General features: G+C 39.0%; 2 protein-coding genes across 2 annotated transcripts; one reads left to right on the top strand and one right to left on the bottom strand.

The window, feature by feature from the left end:
* Positions 1 to 1004: 1004 nt before the first annotated feature.
* On the bottom strand, positions 1005 to 2386 carry znf593 (zinc finger protein 593). The gene is made up of 4 exons (XM_007574135.2): positions 2288 to 2386; positions 1841 to 2056; positions 1480 to 1542; positions 1005 to 1403 (listed from the first exon to the last, which is right to left on the bottom strand). The coding sequence occupies exons 2-4, from the start codon at positions 2038 to 2040 to the stop codon at positions 1277 to 1279; spliced, it is 390 nt and encodes a 129-aa protein (XP_007574197.1). The 5' UTR covers positions 2041 to 2056; positions 2288 to 2386; the 3' UTR covers positions 1005 to 1276.
* On the top strand, positions 1356 to 19024 carry rlf (RLF zinc finger). Its single transcript, XM_007574168.2, has 9 exons — positions 1356 to 1419; positions 4359 to 4628; positions 7925 to 8079; positions 9871 to 9952; positions 10627 to 10762; positions 11567 to 11769; positions 12992 to 13128; positions 13569 to 13710; positions 13806 to 19024. Exons 2-9 carry the CDS (start codon positions 4449 to 4451, stop codon positions 18318 to 18320), a joined length of 5550 nt encoding a protein of 1849 aa, XP_007574230.2. The 5' UTR covers positions 1356 to 1419; positions 4359 to 4448; the 3' UTR covers positions 18321 to 19024.
* Positions 19025 to 19678: the final 654 nt, after the last annotated feature.

The following is a 19678-nucleotide window of genomic DNA, read 5'->3' as shown; positions in this document are numbered from 1 at the left end:
ATCAACTTTATTTGCATTTAATTCTATTTTTTTTTTGTTTTGTTTTTTTGAAAAGGCAGCTGGGTATTAATTTTCTTATGTTGTAAATTTGTCATTACTGATTAGTTTCTTATTCTTTTTATTTCTTATTGAACACGAATTGCCCCACTGAGTTACGATAAAAACGTTGAGGCAAGCTGATCGCGTATTTATTTTGAAAATAAACCGGAAGTTTTCGCCGTACAACTCGTAAATATATGCACCTTGACGTGCTGGCTCGGGACTCCCATTTAAAGGGGCAGGGTCCCCTTGACCGTCCAAAGAATGTATCCTTAACAAGAGTCATTTACACGTTTTTGTGCCAGAAAGAAAACTGCGGTTATTTTTCAACCCAAATCAACCGAGGTGGACATTTGCTATTCCATCAGAACTGGAGAAATTAACTCTCCTGAAAATAATAAAACCAGAGTAAACAACTACATTTTGCTTACATAAATTCAAAATACAATACATTGATGTTTATAGGGGTAATGTGAAAAATATTAATATTATGAATTTATTAGGTACTGCAATTCTGCATTTGAACTGAAATTTTAAAATAAATTTTTAAAATAAGTAAAATAGGGAATTAATTTGTTTAAAATCCTGTAATTTTACCAATTAAGTTAGCATAGGCACCAAGGACATTGGAAAAATAAACATGTTTATCCAATGTCTGCTGTTAACACTTGTCTTTTCCAGCAGCCATTGTACAGCGGATACAGGGTAAAACCACCTGACCAAATGCTGGAACTCAGTCGAGGTTGCTGGGTAACAGAGCTAGGCTATGCTAGAGGTTGCTAGGCAACGGGCTATGCCTGTTAATTTGTTACATTGCATTTCTAGACACCAGAAAACATGAAATTATTGCCAGAAATCAGCCTGGTGTTTTTTAAAGCACTTTTGATGTTTCTATAAGCAGTAGAGAAAAATGGAAGAAATGTGCAAAATGTGAATTTTGCAGAAAATATCACATTTAAATATTATTTTATCAGTCTTACCAAATCAGTTTTTTATTTGTATACTGCAAAATTACATCAACTCGAAAGTACATTAATAATTACCTTTAAGAATTCATTGATTTCAGAGAAAACAAGAATTTTAACATTTTAACATGTTAAAATTTTAGTTTATTGTTCCATGTTTACGTGGATATAGATGGCAGAAAGTTACAATCTGTCATAAAAAATCACAGCTTTGTGATGATAATAAATAACAGAAGGTTTCTGTTAAAGAGAGTCCATCCATTAAGCAGCATTCAGTCCATGTTTTCCTCCACAGGTTGCGTTTTCACTTCTACAATTTTCGGGGCGATGTAGGATCCCATCCCTGCGGCGCGCTCTGCCTCCGCCTGCGTGTACGGCTCCTCCCTCAGTTGCTTCAACCTGCAGACACACACAGGTGAGCCGCCACACTCCTGCAGGTACAAACGTCTCTCCCCAGAATGATGCTGCCACCTACCGCTTCTTATGCACTTTGGTTTTGAAATGCTCCTTCAAGGACCGCATGTCAACAAAGTATCGCCTGCAGGAGAAGAAGTCAACAAACACATAGCAGAAGAGTCAGGCGGTCATTAATTATCTGTGACTTTATTTTGACTTTGCTTTGTGATGTTAATGAATAAATGTGTCAATAAATGCAACACAAGTTTCTACAAATATTTCTAGAGTCAGCAAGGTTTCAAGATCAAACCTGGAAAACCCAGAAAGGAAGGAAAGAAAGTAAACACGAAGGAACAAAGGAAAGAAGAAAGAAAGGAAAATCAGACCTGTTAGCTAACATTTACTAACAAACTCCATTTCTACATAGAGGAAACACTCACGCGCAGTGTAAGCAGTAGTGTTGTGCGCATCCCGTTACGTCATAGTCCACGTCCTGACGCAGCAGCTTGGCCGCGGTTTCTGGCTTCATATCCGAGTGGATCTGGTCCAAATCTTTGGTCCGGCGCTTCGTCTTCCACTTCTTAGCGATGTTCTTCTTCTTGTCGCCCTTATGGTTTCCGGTCTGTTTGGACTTCCCCATGTTGGACCGAGCAGGACTGGAAAATACGACATCTTTACAACAGCTGGATAGCAGGGACTCTGACGTCACATTCAAACAAAAATGCGTTTAAAGGACTACAAATGAGCTTAATGTCAGATTTAACCGTTCAGAACTATCCGCTTCGCTCCAAACATCACAAACAAACCAGAAGATAATCAATAAGTACAAATAGAACCCAATTTTATCTACAAACCCCGAAATAGACCGACTTTCAGACTTTGCTTACCTTCTGCACGTGCAACTAAGGGGAGATAGAATGTATTTCCGGGTTATCGCGGCAGTTAATTTGTTCTCCTCCAGGGGGCGCCAAACATCTATAGTTAAAGTGAGGAGAGAAATAAGGAGCTAAATTGGGGCCATAAAGTTTGAAAGAAAAAAAAATGAAATTACAAAAGATTTCAAACTGAAAAAAGGTTTGAAACTTTTTACTATTACTTAAGTAACTTCTTGGATGGTTATTTCTTACCTTTTCTTGAGTAAAAATATGTTCAAGTTGTGATACCTTTTACTTTTACATGTAATTTTTAAGTCCTCTGCCTATGTCTGTTCATTAAATATAGATGTATTGTTATATATCAAGCTTTTATTTTATGCAAATTTGAGACACAGAAATTAAGGTTTTCATCATCTGTAAGCCGTAATAATCAAGTAAGAAAGTATGGCATGAAACAGTTCACTACTTGTGTAATCATATGGAGTTCCATCAGGGCCAAAAATATATTTCTGTCAGTCTGTTGAAAAAAATTCTTGGTGGGTTTGATGTGCCAGTATATTTCCCTTCCTAGCCTAGTTCGAGGACTCAAAGGAATAGTAGGGAAAGGACTTGGGGATAGTTCCACAACCACATGACATTTTTCATGCAGCAAAATAACGTGATGGGTTAAATTAGATAAAAGTAAAATGTTCATTCAGCAACTTCCAAAATACACAGGTTTTAATTTTTGAATCACTGTTAACATTTAGCACTGAATCAGACTCCAATGATAATAAGCTATTTAGCTTCACTTCTGGGGCACAATTAAAGTCACACATGAATAAGTTTGTTCACACAATGAGTAATTGGTCCCCCAACTACTTCCTGTTGTCTTCTTCTTCAAGGTTTATGCCAGTGGAAACATTTTGTTGTTGATCATGTGACTGATGTGATGCATAAAACATGTTTCCATTGCAGTTTTGAAAAATAAACCAAAAAACCGCCTCATTCTAGTTTCAAAAGTTTTATTAACAAATGAGAGTTTTTTTTTCTAAATTGGCATGTCTCCATTAAACAAAATTATTTTTAAAATGTCAAATTGCACAAACATATGGTCAATGGAAATGCAGCTTACGTAAGTTAAGTATGCCTACGTAATGCTAGGCGTCTAAGTGCATATAAGCAGGCATGTGAGAATATTTTTGGCACTAATGGAATCCCAATTTTGGAATATAGATATAACACTGTCACCTTCATAAAATAACGGCATAAGTAAAGTGATTTTGGCAAAAACAAATCACAACTATTTTATGCAAAAAGTTGATTTAGGTTAAAACATTTTTTTATTTAACCAAAACTGATTTTGGCATTATTTTAGGAAGGTGACAATATGAGTTTCACTTTTTGAAATGAGGGAATCTCTGTCTACCATGTCTACAATGATTTAATTTTATTACAGTACATCTTTTGTTATACATGAAATGGCATTTGTACAGAATATTGTGCTTAAGGGCAAGTTTTCTGTCTTTGGATGGTTTTCCTATAGGTGAAGTTCCTCTGATGTGTTTAAAAATTGAGACAAGAGATTTTTAATATATTTTTTTAAATTGGCATGCTTTCTTTAAGCAAAGTTATTTTCAAAATGTTAAATTGCACAAATATGTAGTCAACAGAAAACACAGCTTATGTAAGGTGTGCATGTATGTATATGTAATGTAAGGTGGGTAAGTGCATTTGTAACGCAAATGTGTAAACATATTTTTGGCACTAATGGAATCTCATATTTGGATTGTATATTGTCACCTTCCTAAAGTAACGGCTTAAGTAAAGTGATTTTGGAAAAAAAAAGAAAGAAAGAAAAAAATACAACCTCTTTCATGGCAAAAGATGATTTAGGTTTTTATAAAACTTTTGACAAAAAAAATGACATTAGCAATTATTTTAGGAAGGTGAAGGTATGAGTTTCACTTTCTGAAATGAGGGAATTTCCGTTCAATCTGCGTAATTTAATTACAGTACTTTTTTATTATAAATGAAACGGTGTTTGTACAGAAAGTTCTGCTCACATTTAAATTTCTAGTGTTTTTGGTTGGTTTTCCTACAGGTGAAATTCCTCTGACGTGTTTAAAATTTCGGACGGCCCCTGAAGGCAGCACCAGGCTGCACTGCATACGCGCCGTGGCGGAGAGCGAAGATGGCGGAGAATAATGTCGAAGCGGAGCACGATTGGAACGACTGGGCCCTGGATGCGGCCGAGGATACTGTCATCGCGATGGAAACCCTGCTGGCCACGCTCAGAGCTTTCGAAGACGTTCTCAGACAGCAAGAAATCTCCGTGGCATCTTCCACGGAGTACTGCGACAACTTCTGTCAGGTAATGTGTATATCGTAGCTATCATTAGCTTCACGTTAGCTCCGCTAGGAGTGTGTGGGTCTTTTTTCATAGAAAACATGAAGAGCTGCTGCTGCTCTTCTCCTAGCCGTTATTTAGAAAACAGCTGCGTATTTACTAATGTTCCTCAGTGCGTTCATTTGAATATATCACATCCCTGCTGGAGGGAAAATTCACAATATTTGCAATATGTTTTATGTTTTGTTTGCTGGTTCCGCTTATTATGTTAAATTAGTTTTAGCTGTACCGTTACCTCAGTTGGCTTGTTTTTGTTTGGAAAATAAATATGAAAATGCAGGATTGGCTCATGACATCGCTCCAGTTTGCACATGATGCCTTGCTGCATGCATGTGGGGCGGGGCAGCATCGCGGTGTGTTTACCCCAAAATGTCAAAGGTTCTGCACCTTACTGATAACTTAATCTGTTTTTGATTTCCAGACTGGTCACCACCCGGTTTGGGTGGTGACCGGACTCTCTGCCATGTTGTTTCTGAATGATAATGACCATAAATCACCATGCAAACACTGGGATACACAATGTGTAATTGTAACCACGACCTTTTGTTTTATTTCAAAAACGTTTTGAAAAGCGGTGCACCAATTGCAGTTTTCAGGCCGATCAGCGATCTTGGAAAATCCTTTAAAAGTTGCTAAATGTAGCAACAAAGTTGCTAAGTTGGCAGTAGTGGGATGACCATTGTTAACTGCACACACATCTCTCACAGGAGAGCAAGAGAGGACAGTGGCTTTTTTTTAACTATTTAAAAATATAAAATGAAAAGCAAAAGTCATGTTGAGAGAGTTAAGGCTCTACTAAATACTGGTTATTCATAAGGAATGCCAAAAATTAGGGAAGTTCAAAATATCGGCATTAACATCTGTATCGGCAAATCATTGTTAACATATCAGGTTAAATATCAGCTATTGCAGCAATATTAATGTTGAATATTGGAGCATTTCTACCAAAAATGACATTATTGCATCTTAGAAATATTGTAAAAAATATTAATTGCAAGATGTGAAATACATTCTTGACATTCTTCCAGGATTTTTATGTGTAAGATAAATTAACAGATAAAGTAAGTAAAGTAATATATTTTTAATCCATTTCCCTAAAAAATACTTACTAAAGGGAATTAATTAGTGTTTTATACTAAAGCATAGTTCTGCTTTAGTTGTTTAAAAGAATACAAATTAAAGGTACATTTAGTAAATAAATCCCAGTCCAAGTCCCAGGTGAGTTTTTCTGTGTTCTGGGAATAAAACAGGTAAAGAACGTTTTAACCTCTGGTGTGTATCAGAGTGGACTGAACATGAGAACAATTATTTTAATCATTGTACTCTATATTTGTTGTGTTGTGTTGGTTAAGGCTTCAACTAACAGATTAATCAGTTAAAAATTTGTTACATTCTGCAGATTTTTCATTTAACCACTTTACCCTTTTTATATAATATTAGAAATGCATTAAAAGACTCAAATAAATACTTTCAATTTCTTTTCTAAATAAGAAAATATGCATTATATTGCCTACTATACAATAAGTTTGATCATTTGTAGCAAGAGATGCATCTGCAGCTAAAAATATATTAAAATAAAAAATCTCTTTCTGTTTAACTTAAAATCAATACAGTGTCGAGCTGATCTGTTGATTATTTGGATTAATTGATTAATAATTTGATAGCAAAATGTGATTAATGGATTGTTTTTACAGAATTTTAACCAGGTGAAGTGAATTGAACATATTTACAAAAAAGGTTTATTTTTTTATCTTAAATGCAGAATATACTTATTTTTTATTTATTTATTTATTTTTTACAATTTTCTCTTTATTTCTGCTCTCTTAGGTTGTTTTTCTTTCTTTAGCAAATTGACTTTTTGACTCTGTTTACTCCAGTTAACAATTAATCGATGACTAAATTAGTTGACAAGTATTTGATTAATCATGATTAATCGTTTCAGCCTTTCTCTTGATTGATTAAAACTTGTCTGTTTGTTGTTAATTCCTATAGCAATAGACCATTTAATTGTTTTTTTTTGTTGACATTTTGCTTAAACTGTTAAAACTTTCCCTTTAGTTGGTAGAGAGACAAACAGTTAGGTGTGACACTGAGTTTAAGTCGGAAGTAGTTCAGAGTTAATTAGTCTGCTGATGCAGGTCTCTGGGGCTGGGACTTTATTCCTGGCTGCTGTATATTTAGACAGGGGGGAATTAATTCGGCAAAAAGTTTCTCCTGTCTGATAATTGCGACTCCTGAGATGTTCGTTGTGTCTGCACGCAGGTGAAACCAGGTGAAAATGTTGGACCCTCCCCTCTGGTTTATTGTTTCTGAACAAACAACAAAAAGCTGCTAAGCATGAAAAATATTAGATTACTTTTCAGTTTGGTGTCATGTACTTTTTTCTGTTTTTTAATTTTTACAAGCAGCTTTTTGCTGTTATTCCTGGTTTTGTGGTGCAGATTTAGGTGTGTCAATTCCCCTCAGGCCCAATCAAAAAGCAACCTTCAGTCTGTCAACTGGGATCAAACAGGTGCAGACTGGTTTTTCCCCATGGAGGAAAACCCCCCGTATTCCAGACAGAAGGTGTGTTTGTCCATTTCAGATGGGGGGGAAAAGAGGAGTATGTTTACTTTTTAAAAAACCTGTAATTTGGAGATTAATCTGAGATCTTTATGAGAAAAAAAACATGAAAGTTTTGAGCTTTAAATCAACCTAAATTTGCTTGGATAACTCTCAGAAATTTTGAGATTTATTGAAGACATTTTATTGAAAAAAAAAACAACATAAAAAGTTCTGACTTTGAAAAGTTTAAAATTGCTTGGGAAAAAAAATCCTCAAATTTTGAAATTTATCTAAAGTTTTCTAGAAAAAAATGGGAAAATTTTAGAGTTTGAAAAGGCAAAAAATTTGCTAGAAAAACTCACATTTTGAGATGAACTCAGAAGTTGTCGAGAAATAACAAGGACATTTCTGAATTTAAAAATTTACCAGAAGAAAACAAGAACATTTTTAAATTAGTCTCAGAAATTTCCAAGAATAAACAAGAATATTTCTGAGTCTTAAAAGTTGAAAATTTGCTTGAAAAATCTCAGAAATATTTAGATTAATTTAAAAAATTTTCAAGAAAAAAGTGTGAATTTCTGAGTTGGAAAATAAATTTTTGTCAGAAATTTCCTCCTCCTTTCTTTTCATGTCTATGTAGAGTGGCCTAACGCGCCGCCGTACCAGGCAGGTTTAACCGAAACACTTCCTGACTGTGTTCTGCTGTCCGTTTGCAGGCGCTGATGCACTATGCTGGGAGCAGGAACTCCATCGAGCATGGTCTGCCTCTGCTGGAGGTCTACTGCCTGTCCATTAACTGCTTCGCCGCGGCCAGATCCCACCTGACCGCAGAGTCCGACAGAGTGGGGCTCGTTTTGAAGAGGCTCGCTCTGTACGTAACGAAAATAATCCTCAAACATTTTAGACCAGAATCAGTCACGCTTCTTCTTTAGCAGAGATCGCACTGCAAAAGCACAGTATTTTTATCTAGTTTTCTAATACATATCAGTTTCGTAGTAAGCTACAGTAGTTTTTCAGTAAGATATGAATTTGTTTTAAGTCAATAATTGCTTCATCTTGATTTTTAAAACCTGCAGATTTTTTTCAATTAAGACATTTTTTCAGTGTTAAGTGTAAATGAACCTTTTTTAAAATCAACATGACAGACTTAACTTAAAACAAGCTCCGACATCTTGCTGAAAAGTTAGTTGCTGAAAGTTGCATGTTAGTTTTGTCTTAATTCATATGTACTAAGATATTTCCATAGAAACTAGACGAAAAATACTTGATGAGATTTTGTTTATGCAGTCCAAACGATTCTGTAATACCGTCCTCATGAAAAATTTGCACGACTTTTTTCTTTGCTCTGCAATCTTTGAATATTTGTTTGAATTATTTTTTAAATGTACCACTTATTAGTAGTTTAATGGCGTTCTGTATCTGCAACCTCTCTTAAGCATTCAGTTAAAATATAAAGCAAGTGTTTTAGATGCTATCAGAAATAGAAATATGTTCTTGCCATGCAGAATTTTCATGTTTGCACTTTAAATCTTGTATCTGTGAAGTTATTTTGTCCCAGCAGGCCCTTTTGGTTGCGATGGATTGATAGCAAGATGACGATAGTAATTTAAAAAACACTGCAGCTCTGGTCTTTGCTAAAGCGGGTTTTCGGTTTGTCCCCTTCAGGCTTCGGTCACGAGAAAATTTTATTAAAATGTATTTGCAAATCATATTTTCATATAATTCTGCAAAATCCTCTCCTAAATATTCTACATTTAATCTAACACTGTGCAGACAAAAAACAAAAACAAAGCTGTGTTTGTTAAATAAATCTATCAGCTGTGATGAGGAAAATGGTGCCTGAAAAGAGGTAAAAATAGATCATTAGCATCTGGTTGGATACATTTTTTATCTTTGTTTCTTTTCTTTGTCTCTGTCACGAGGCGGAAAATACAGGAACTGTGACTAGATGTTCTAGATCAGATCTGCGTCTCCCTTCAGTGTCAGAAATAAAGAAAAGAGACTTTTTTTTAATTGAAACTCTGCACAAACACAAAATCTTAAGAGTATTTTTGATTTTGTTTCTAGTGCAAATATATTGGTACACTTTAGATAAGAAAAAAACATTATAAGTAACTTTTAAGTAAAATATAGGAGCTTGTTTTAAGTAAATAGTTTCTTAATATTGACAGAAACACACCTGTTCCATTGGCAGATTATTTTACTTATGTGAAAAATGTCTTTATTTTAAGTGAAATGATCTGACAGTGAAACTGAAACTAGAACTTTTTCATCCACATTAAGGAATTATTGACCTGAAACAAACTCCTATAGTTTTGTCCTATTTCAAGTGTAACTAAGACATTTGCACTAGAAACTAGACTAAAACGTTTTTGTATTTTTGCAGTGAATGTTATTTTTTTTAAACATGAATGAATTCAACTGGGTTCATATCCAATTTAATGGCAGGTGAAATGCTTCAATCTTTCCCTATATGTGGAGTTGATTATTTTCACTGAAAAATAACCAATAAAATGATTTTTTAAATAATTATTAGCGACTACCTCTGAAATAATTTCTGCGTACATTGTATTTCTGTTCTTACTGTAAAAACAAGCCCTGTAAGTGAAATCCAGACGGTTTTAGAGATGATTGACGGCCATCTTGTTTTCATCTCATGCAGGAGCTGCTTTGAACTATTGCTGTCGGTGCCTGACAATGAAATCCCATATGAAGCCTGGCTTCAGTTCCACCACTCTGTCCAGGTAGGAACCTTCAGAGCTCTGCTTGTTGATGGATTACAGATGGAAATCATTTTGTGGAGGTTTCCACCCAACCAGTTCCAGTGTTGAACTGGTGTTGGTGCTTTATGCTTCCTACACTGCTGGAGATTGGTCCTGGAAACCAGCGACCAATCAAAATGTCCAGGCTGCCAAGATTTGTTTTGATTTTGATTGGAAACTGAAATTCTGGCTGGAGGTTTTTTGCATGGAGTTTGCATGTTGTCCCTGTGTGAACTCCATGCTCAGGCTACAAACAGTCATATTGGGTTTAGGGCTGAAACCATTAATTGTGATTAATCGACTGTGTAAATAATTGTTACCTAATTTACTAATCGATAGGCCTGTCGCGATAAACAATAAATCAATTAATCACACGATAAATGAAAATTATCGGCCTCATTTTAATTTATCGGCTTTATCGTTTCTGCCTGCCTTTTTCTGTTGATGACACTGAATGAAAAAAGGTTCAACTCCGGTGCTCTGCACTGACCCTCCCTTCCTCACTTCCTTAGTGTGATGCTCAGTTCACGCTACATGATTTACATTTAAACTGATGCAAAAAAAGACAGTTTGCTGAAAGAACACAGCCAGACCAGCAGATGTATAAAAATACTCGTATTGGGTTTCTGGTTGAAGTGATTTCTGTGTTTCCGCAGATTGCCCATGACACACTGATCCAGTATGGAAGCACAGACCTCCAAGCACTTCTGCAGATAACAGGAGAAGGCGGAGCATGGAGCAACCCGATCCTGAACGCTCTGCTCACCGGCCAGAACACCAGCCCAGAGGACGGTTAGGCTCCGCCCCCTTTCTACCTTTACTTACCGCTAGAGCTGGGCGATTAATTAATTTAATTTTTGGTTTTTGAAGAGTTTATTTTTGGAAAATCTGTATTTTTTTCACCAATATTCTCCATTGGTTTTCATAGTTCAGTGATGTCGACATGATGAGGGCGGCCATCTTGTTTGACAAACGCATTTCTATTTATTCAGACTTTGGATTCAAATCAGAATATTAGGACTAAGGTTATAAAACAGTAATTTTAGGATAATAAAGTATTAATTTTACTAGAAATCCCAATGAAAAATTAAAATAACAAATCTTGAGCATCTTTGGTATAAGTTTTACAGATAATATTTGATCACTAGCAAGACTGAAACAATCGTGCAAACTATTTCGAAAAAAAGAACAACACACTGAGCTAGTCACTTCAGATCATAATTAAGCTTTTTTTCTTGTTAAAGTTTTTCTAAAAGACTTTTTTTCTAGTAAAATTGCTTTTTTCTGCTAATATTATGACTATATTCTCATAATTGCCAACAGCCATCACCATCTACAGTAATTCTGATGAATTTGAACTAATGTGAGTTACATTGATATTTAAGTTCCCTTTGGAATCAATCAAATATTTTTAAATTTGAATTTTGAATTGAATTTGAAATAATTAAACAAATTGGCTCTAATATTCTGTCGTGCAGCTCAGGGAAGGGATTATGGAAATAAAATCTACTTTTTGATATTTAATGTTTTCTGCCACCCAGGTCCACTTACTTTATCTTTTAGTCATGAATATTAACTCCTGCTTTGTGTTTGTAGTTAATGCGTACATTAGCCTGGAGGGCGAGGGCTTCATGGAGATGCGGGTGAAGCACCTGGAGAAGATGGGTGAGGTCGCCAAGGCCGGCGTGTTGGCCAAAGCCTGCACCGAATGCAGCCTTATTTCCAACCAGGGAATGTTCCGGCAGATTTACGTCTCCCAGCTGTGCCAGCTGCTGCCCAACGAAGAGGCCATCATGGAGGCAAGCTCCTCTTTATTTAATTTTATTCAACTTTTATTCTTTGCTTTCAATTCACTGTTAACCTATCAGAAGTTTCCAAAGCTATGACATCATCAACATCATTGTTTAGAGATGGTACAGTTCTGATTTTGAAGACATTGTTAAATAATTCTCTTACATTATTGTTTTGTTTAGCAAATCATTTCAACTCATCTAAAAAAGGAGAAGTTTGGTCTGATTTGACTTCAGACGGAGGCAGAAAAATTTCGTTTTATCCAATGTATGTAAATTTCTGTTTTTTTGTTGTTGTTGATGTTTTTTTTTAGATTTTACGTATGCCTTTGAAATCCTTTCTTGCCTTATTACTTGATTTTTTTATTAGCCCTTCTCTGCACCTCATTTTATTTAATTTTTTTTTTCCAAAATACCAAAAACAAATGTAAAAGCAACCTTTTAGAGCCTAACATCATATTATGATGTTATTCCCTCATCAACAACAAACCTGGATTGTTGATGTGATTATTTGATGCCTGTTTGAGAAATCGTTTAATCTCCAAGGCAACCAGTCATGCGGAAAATGGCAGGGTGGACCTAGCTCCGCCTTCGAGGCACAGCTCCTCCTCAGAGCTGAAGTTTTAAGCTTCAGAGCAGCTCCTTCAGACTAGCCAGCAGCAATTGGCAAACATCTGCTGCGCTCATTATCGGAGCTGCTTCTCAGTGAAACGCTGCTATAAATGTTGTTGGAGGGTTAATGGAGGAGCCATGTTGTGATGACGTCCTGAAGGCGGAGTTTCAGAAAGACCAGGTTTATATTTTTTAAAAAGACAGAGACCAGATTTTAAGATGTTCTCTGTCTCTGGAATTTTGTTGCTATTTTTGGAACTATGTGCTTGAAAATACGATACTGGCCATTTAAGGAAAACGTATTCAGCAGGTTTTTTTCACGTTTTCAAGGAGAGACTGTTCCAAAACACACCTAGATGAGACGTTTTGCTCTGCAAAAAGAAGTCTGTTGTTTTTCTGAGAGGAAATGGAGGAGAATTCATTGATTTCTACAGTTTACTGAGCTCCAGACCAGCAGAAAAATAAAAGTACTTTACATGAACTTCTGTTCTGATGGTCTGAAAAATAAAGTAACTGCACATGTAGCCTTTGTCTTACCATTTTCTGGCCCTCCTGCAACAATAGTTATTTTTTGTCTTTGGTTCCTCACGTCTGAACGATACGCTGTTTACTTCTTCAGATTTCCCGGCTGGACTGTAAGGACGTGCTGGACATCACATCCAGTTTGGAGTCGGAGGGAGAGGAGAACACGGCCTTCATTCTCTGCACAACTTTCCTAACGCAGCAGCTGCAGCAGCAGAGTCTTTACTGCTCCTGGTGAGCCCACACGCCCCATCGCTAATGCAGCTAAAGTCTACAATCAGACGTTCTTTTCATATATGTCTCCATTCATGGAGCCAGACTTTATTTTTTTTAATCAGGAACAATGTTAGACATGAACAGAGGTTTGTCTGGTTCAGGGATCTGCAATGCTTACAACCCAAAGAGCCATTTTTTCCTCTCGGTTTAGATAAATTAACTGGCTTAGAGTCGCAAATATCACATAATCTTTGGAAAAAAGACAACTTTTAATCTAACCAGTTTCAGTCTGCATCTTAACACTAACAAATTAAAAACCTTTTCATAAATTTCCGCCAATTAGAGATTTTATGGCCAGTTTTTATCACGGATTTTGTGAATGTGCGTGGCCTTTAGTCGGCTTTAGAACTCACTTTACTTTCCTATTTGAAAATGTTCTTTTGTTTCTTGATTGAAAGGGATTTGATATCGTTGTGGAGTAAGCTTCAGAGAAGACTTGACCCCTCGCTGACCTCTCTGCGAGAACGATGCCTTCAGCTTGGTGCCATTGCCAAAACGGTCCAACATCTGCTGTACCTGGTCCGTGTGATCCAGGCAGAGGTTCGTTCACCACTTAGCTGCAGCCCTACTCTGCATTTTAAAAAACAAATTATCTACAAATTTGTTAATTTTAACGTTTTTCTCTTTTTTTTCAGGCAGAGGAAATTGGAGTACTTTCCTCAGTGGGGCTTTGTGTCAAAGCCCTTCAACTTCCGAAGCAAGACGACTCAGAAACGAGAACATCCATATGCAGGATGGTGGCCTCCCTCCTTCCGAATGACCTGGAAGTTTTGCGTGCCTGCCAGCTGACGGAGTTCCTCCTTGGCACCAGCCAGGAAGCCTTCAATTGCCTGAAGGAGCTCTACATGCGGCCAGACCAAAAGTACGACCAGGAGGGCGAGGTTATCCCCAACTCGCTCCGCTGCGAGTTGCTGCTGGCGCTGAAAGCCGACTGGCCTTTTGATCCCGAGTTCTGGGACTGGAAAACTCTTAAAAACCACTGCATATCGCTGCTAGGGATTAGGCCGGAGTCAGAGGAGGAGGAAGAGGACGAGGAAGAGAAGGCCAAGCAGCAGGAGCCACAAGGACTTCAAATAAAAGTAGAACAGGAACCCCACAACAGGATAAATGGGGGTCTTGATGTGGATAAAAATCAGATCAATAACCACATGGGCATTAAGGGAGGGTGTGAGATGAAAAGGTCAAAGCTGCGGTGTCAGATTTGTAAGAGATCCATCACAGACATACAGATAATTCATCACTCCAAAAGACACTCAGACAAGAGCAATCACCCCTGCCCGGTGTGCTTGGAGGACTTCCGGAGCAGAAAGGACCTGATTCCCCACCTGAGGAGACACATCCTGAGCCACGAGCCTCCAGCTCAGCACAGCATAAAGACCGAAGACACACAGAAGCAACTGGATGAGGACGATGACGTCGAACCGGGCGAGATCACCGTTGACCCCTCGTTGATGCTGTACTACGAATCCACGCATGACCCGGACGTGTTGCATCATATCGTCGAACAGGCCAAGAACAAGGAGAAGCAGGAAGAGAGTGACGAGCACATCACCTTCGACTACATCGACAAACACTTCAAGCTGCAGAACCGCGAGGTGTATCCCTGCCCGGCAACCAAATGCACTCGTATCTTTAAACACTCCAAGTATCTATATGTCCACCTAAAATCGGAGCACAAGGGAGATGAAAATGTGAAATATTTCCATCAGATGCGAGACAAAAGGGAAAAATGCGTCTTCTGTAGACGCCACTTTGTCTCGGCTTACCATCACCGCAAACACAGGAAGGTTCACTACGGTGACCAACCTTACATGTGTGTGGTCCACGGCTGTGGCGCTCGTTTCGGGACATCCAATGAACTCGTGATGCACAAGCACACTCACGGCTTTCAGCTGAACTACCAATGCGAGCTCAAGGGCTGCTACGTCACATACTCCGACCTGGGGCAGATCTACCACCACGAAGCGCAGCACTTCAGAGACGCTGCCTTTACCTGCAGTGGTGGTGAATGTAAAAAATACTTCTTATCCAAAAAGGACTTCCTAAAGCATCTATCCACACACAACATAACGTTCACCGAAAACGACTTTGAGGCGCAGAGAAGGGCTAAGCGGAAATTCTTCAAGGCTGTCCGTGAGGTGATGGTCCGCCCTGTGAAGCCTGCGGATGTGATGGATGTTATGAACGGCGATATTCTGAACTCTCAGTCGATCAGTTCTGGCTCCTCTTTGCAAGAACCCGAGTTCAGTGAGCCCAAGGCGATGATAACGCTGGTGGCTGTGTGCTTTGATGGAAGCAAGTTCACGTGCGGCTTTGAGAAGTGTGGAATGACCTTTACCAGAGCCAGAGACGTGCAGAGGCATCTAAAGTGTGCTCACCCAGAACATCTCAAGCTGGAAAACAGAGATCAAAAAAATGACAAGGAGGAGAACCCACCGATGCTCAAAGAGATCAAGATGGAAATGGAGCAAGAGATCGATGAGCATGGAGAACAAGAGCATTCTCCATTGTTGCCCGTTGAGTCAGGCAAAGAGAAGAATGTGTCCTTTGATACCACACCAAATGAAACAACTTCCTTAAGCCTTAACGCAAAAACTGACGCTCTGAACGAAATCCTTATCGGGCTGAGCAATCTAACCCTTGACCCCTCGTCATCTCACAGTTCGCAAAACTCAGACTTTATATTGTCTCAGTCTTCTCTTCACCAGGCGATCATAGCGAAGCCTCCTGTCGTGTTGCTCAAGAAGAGACGCCATTTGCTGGAGCAGAGGGTAAAATCCGAAGCAGAGCAATCATCGGTAACGGTGGAGGAGGATGACTCGTTAGCTTCAGCCAAGCCATATCTTTGCGAAATCAAACGGTGTGGCTTTCGGACAGCAAGGAGCTACAGCTTGCTGCGACACTATGTCTCCATACACAACCACTCGTCCGATGAGGCCAAGCTGATGACTTCCTCATTCAAGCCTTATAAATGCCAACTTTGCAACAAGAGTCACAGAGAGAAGAGAGTCCTGAAGGCCCACTATCTTCAAGCGCATAACATGTCTGAGGACTACTTTGAGAAACTGAGCTTTGAGCCTGTGCCGTTTGAAGGAAACAAAGGCTCTCCAACACCGAAGCACAGTGAGAAAGTTATAAAAGATGCTGAGGAGACGCTGCAGCTGAAGGCAAAGGAAGAGACCGGGACCAGTGAGAACGGAGAAAATGGCAGCAATCACTCCTCAATGGAAGAAGGAGAGGATGAATCAGAGAATAAAGATGAGCAGAAAGAGGAAAATGAGGAGGATAAAACACAGCAGATCCGAACAAGGCGTGTCGTGGCCAAAAGCAACCTGTGTTACATGCTGGATAAACTCAGTAAACCGTTCCACTGTGTGGCCAAAAACTGCTATGCCTCTTTTTCCACTCAGGGAGGCCTCGTCCGCCACCTGCAGTTGGTGCATCACTACAACCGTTCCCAACTCCTTTTGGAGAAGGACGGGGATGCGCACGGCAGTCCTGAAGCTAGAAGGGAACCTGCAAAGAAAAGACCTCTCACAAACTCAGATGAACCTCAGCGCCAGTTCAAGTGTCACTTTGCCAAATGCTCTGCCTCGTATCACCTTAAAAGCAGTCTGGTGAGGCACACAAGAGATGTTCACTCCCGGCCTCCAGAGCTCATACGATGCAAATTCGATGGTTGCTCAAAGGTCTTCAGCCACAACGAAGACCTTAAGAAACACACTCTTTACAGCCACTTTGAGTACTATGACTCACTGGTGGTACGGCTGCAGAGCACGCACAAAGAGTCGGTTTCCGGCTGCCAAAAAAAGGTGATAGTTGCTCAAAGGAGTTCTCGTAAGGATGAAACTTCTGAACCCACCACTGAGAATTCAGAGTCCGAAGGGACGACTGAGTCGGACAAAAAGGACGACGGCATTGCTGATGGGAAAAAGGCGTCGAGTAAAAACGAGAAGCCAAGGAGAAACGCCTTTAGTGACTTTGTGTTGAGATCTCACGAGGAAGCACTACAGATGTGTCAGGACCGCTGTCTGCGCGTGGCGTACCCGTGTATGGTCCAAGACTGCGACTCGGTTGTCACCTACCTGCACAGCTTGCACCGCCACTACAGGGGGGTGCACCGCATGGAACAGGAAGATCTCTACAAACATGAAGACAAGCTTGTTTTCAACGCAGAGCAGCTGGAGGTTTTGATCCAAAGGAAGTCCGCCAGGCCCCCCATCATGGGAGAATTGTCACCTGCAGCGGTTCAGACAACGGAGGACAAAGCTGAAGCGGAAAACGCAGAGGAGCAGCCTCTGCCTCAGAGTCCTCCTGCAGTCGAAGCCAAAACGCAGGGAGAGGAAAGTCCTGAGCCTCTGGAAATATTACAGAAAAAAAACGAGGAGGTTCCACCTGAGGTTGCAAATGAGGCACCTAAAGAGGAAGAGATCAAGGAACAACCTCTTGAGGAGGTGCTTGAAGTTACAAGACCAGACAGCGCTACAAAACAGGATGAAAGATCGATTCTAGACAAATTCAAACCACTGCTACGTCCCGTCACTGTGGCTCTCTCGCCTCCGTGTTCGCTTCATGTTGCTTCTGAGACAGATGATAAAGTAACAAACACTACGCCACCACAAACACCGCCGCCGTCTCCATCACCGCCGCCCACTGCCCCCATCCGCCAGCCGCTGAAACGGAAAAACGAACTCTCTGACCAGCCTCTCGACATCCAAGAAACCAAGTCTAAAAGCCCCTCTCCAACCTCTTTTGACATCGGCACCTACAAGCCAATGGGCTTTGAGGAATCCTTCTTGAAGTTCATTCAAGACTCGACTCCGGCAGAGGAAGACGAACCGGCGAAACGCAGAGAGACTTTGAAACGGGGCTGCTCCTTGAAAGAGAACAACCAGTTGGGGATTTCTCACACCCGCAGCCGGCGCGCCCACTCCCCACTGGTGAAGCCCCACGCCATGACTGGAGACTTCACCTCAGTACAAAACTTGAAGTCCATCCTGGACAAAGCCCTGGCCGGGTGTGGGGACCTGGCCATCAAGCAGCTACAGTACCTCAGACCGGTGGTGGTCCTGGGAAGGCCTGTATCCAGCACCACTACGCCTGACCTCTTCCCATCAAAGACTAACAGCAAATTGCTTCTTGGAAGTTAGTTTCACTGAGCACCTTTTTTGTTAGTGGCAATGAAAAAGAACTTTTTTCTCCACACAAAAAATGTCAGTATTTTTATTTTATCCAAAACATTTTTTTCTAAGTTAACTGACCTTTTGTAGAAATTAGAATAGTAATAAAAAAAACGAGCCTCAGACGTGCAGATCAGAACAATCTGACAGTATTTTAGATTTATCAGTCAGATAACATCCAGTGTGTGAATTCAGTCACTAATGTATATTTACTCCAGCTTTCCCGAATACATGTATAGCTTTTCAGATTGTTAGAGATGATCAGTAGCAAAATGCCAAGCCTTTTCATTCTGGTGAAAATGTGACTGAAATGTTTCCCTACTACTTCAGTCCAGAGAAGTATGTTTGGTTATTTTTCACCTCCATTTATATAAAACCAGTATTGACAGCAGTTCTTGGACAACATGTATGTAATAATTTCTAATAAAAAAAATACATGTGGAAATAAATTTAGGGCATTTTGTAATCAATGAAATTTTAAGTTTGAAGGTTGTTGGATTCATTAAGTGCCAATAATAATTGCATTTCGTTCTGTTTCTGATTTGAAAAGAAGAAAAAAAACTTTGTACATTGATATCTGTAAAATATAGTGTCATGTTTTCAGTTGCATAATAGTATTTACATAGTCAGAAGGCTAGTAAAAGTAAGTAATGTATTAAAGTCACAGAAAATCCAAAGAAGAAATTATGCAGAATCATTTGCTACATCACTGTTCACGAACTTATCGAGATTATCTAAAATTATAGACAATATTTGATTTTTCTTTGATTCTGGGTGTGGTGCTCTTTCAGTTGGGAAAATGACAAAATGACGCCCCCTACAGGGTTACATTTTACAGTATCTCCATGCACAATTAGAGGTGGTATGATGGTTCAAATTGTGTCAACGTTGCCCCCATATTGTGAGTGGCATTTCTTTGAAACATGCTAAAAGTTGTTTTGTTTCAAGAGATTTAAGTGTGTGAGTTAGAATCCACTCGGGTTTATTTATAGAGCACATTTAATCAGCAATGCAGCTCAAAGTGCTTTAAAAAACAAAACAGAAGTAATGAAAAGTTATAATCTAGAACAATGAACCTATTTTTATGTGTTATTAGCCATGATTTAAAGGGACTCAATGTTTCAGCACTTTTGCAGTTTTCTGGTAGTTTGTTCCAGATTGTAGGATAAAAACTGAACTCTGCTTCTCCATGTTTGGAGAAGCAGAGTTCTCCAAACATCTTAATACGTTATTTTAACGTATTAAGAATACGTTAAAATAATGTTATTTAATGTATTAAAATACATTAAATACTTCAAAACTAAAGTATTTTGAAGTGTATCATGATT

Source organism: Poecilia formosa, unplaced genomic scaffold (assembly GCF_000485575.1).
Source record: "Poecilia formosa unplaced genomic scaffold, Poecilia_formosa-5.1.2 Scaffold345, whole genome shotgun sequence".
Taxonomy (NCBI): domain Eukaryota; kingdom Metazoa; phylum Chordata; class Actinopteri; order Cyprinodontiformes; family Poeciliidae; genus Poecilia; species Poecilia formosa.
The sequence above is the reverse complement of the archived record's forward strand: the minus strand, read 5'-3'. Positions and strand labels throughout refer to the sequence as shown.

Excerpts from the sequence above, each read along its gene's own strand:
- rlf (XM_007574168.2), top strand. The coding sequence starts at position 4,449 with ATGGCGGAGAATAATGTCGAAGCGGAGCACGATTGGAACGACTGGGCC. Across the intron at positions 10,763-11,566 it reads GAACACCAGCCCAGAGGACG|TTAATGCGTACATTAGCCTG; the intron begins GTTAGGCTCCGC and ends TTGTGTTTGTAG. Across the intron at positions 13,129-13,568 it reads CAGAGTCTTTACTGCTCCTG|GGATTTGATATCGTTGTGGA; the intron begins GTGAGCCCACAC and ends CTTGATTGAAAG.
- znf593 (XM_007574135.2), bottom strand. The coding sequence starts at position 2,040 with ATGGGGAAGTCCAAACAGACCGGAAACCATAAGGGCGACAAGAAGAAG. Across the intron at positions 1,543-1,840 it reads CACTACTGCTTACACTGCGC|GCGATACTTTGTTGACATGC; the intron begins GTGAGTGTTTCC and ends CTTCTCCTGCAG. Across the intron at positions 1,404-1,479 it reads ACCAAAGTGCATAAGAAGCG|GTTGAAGCAACTGAGGGAGG; the intron begins GTAGGTGGCAGC and ends GTGTGTCTGCAG.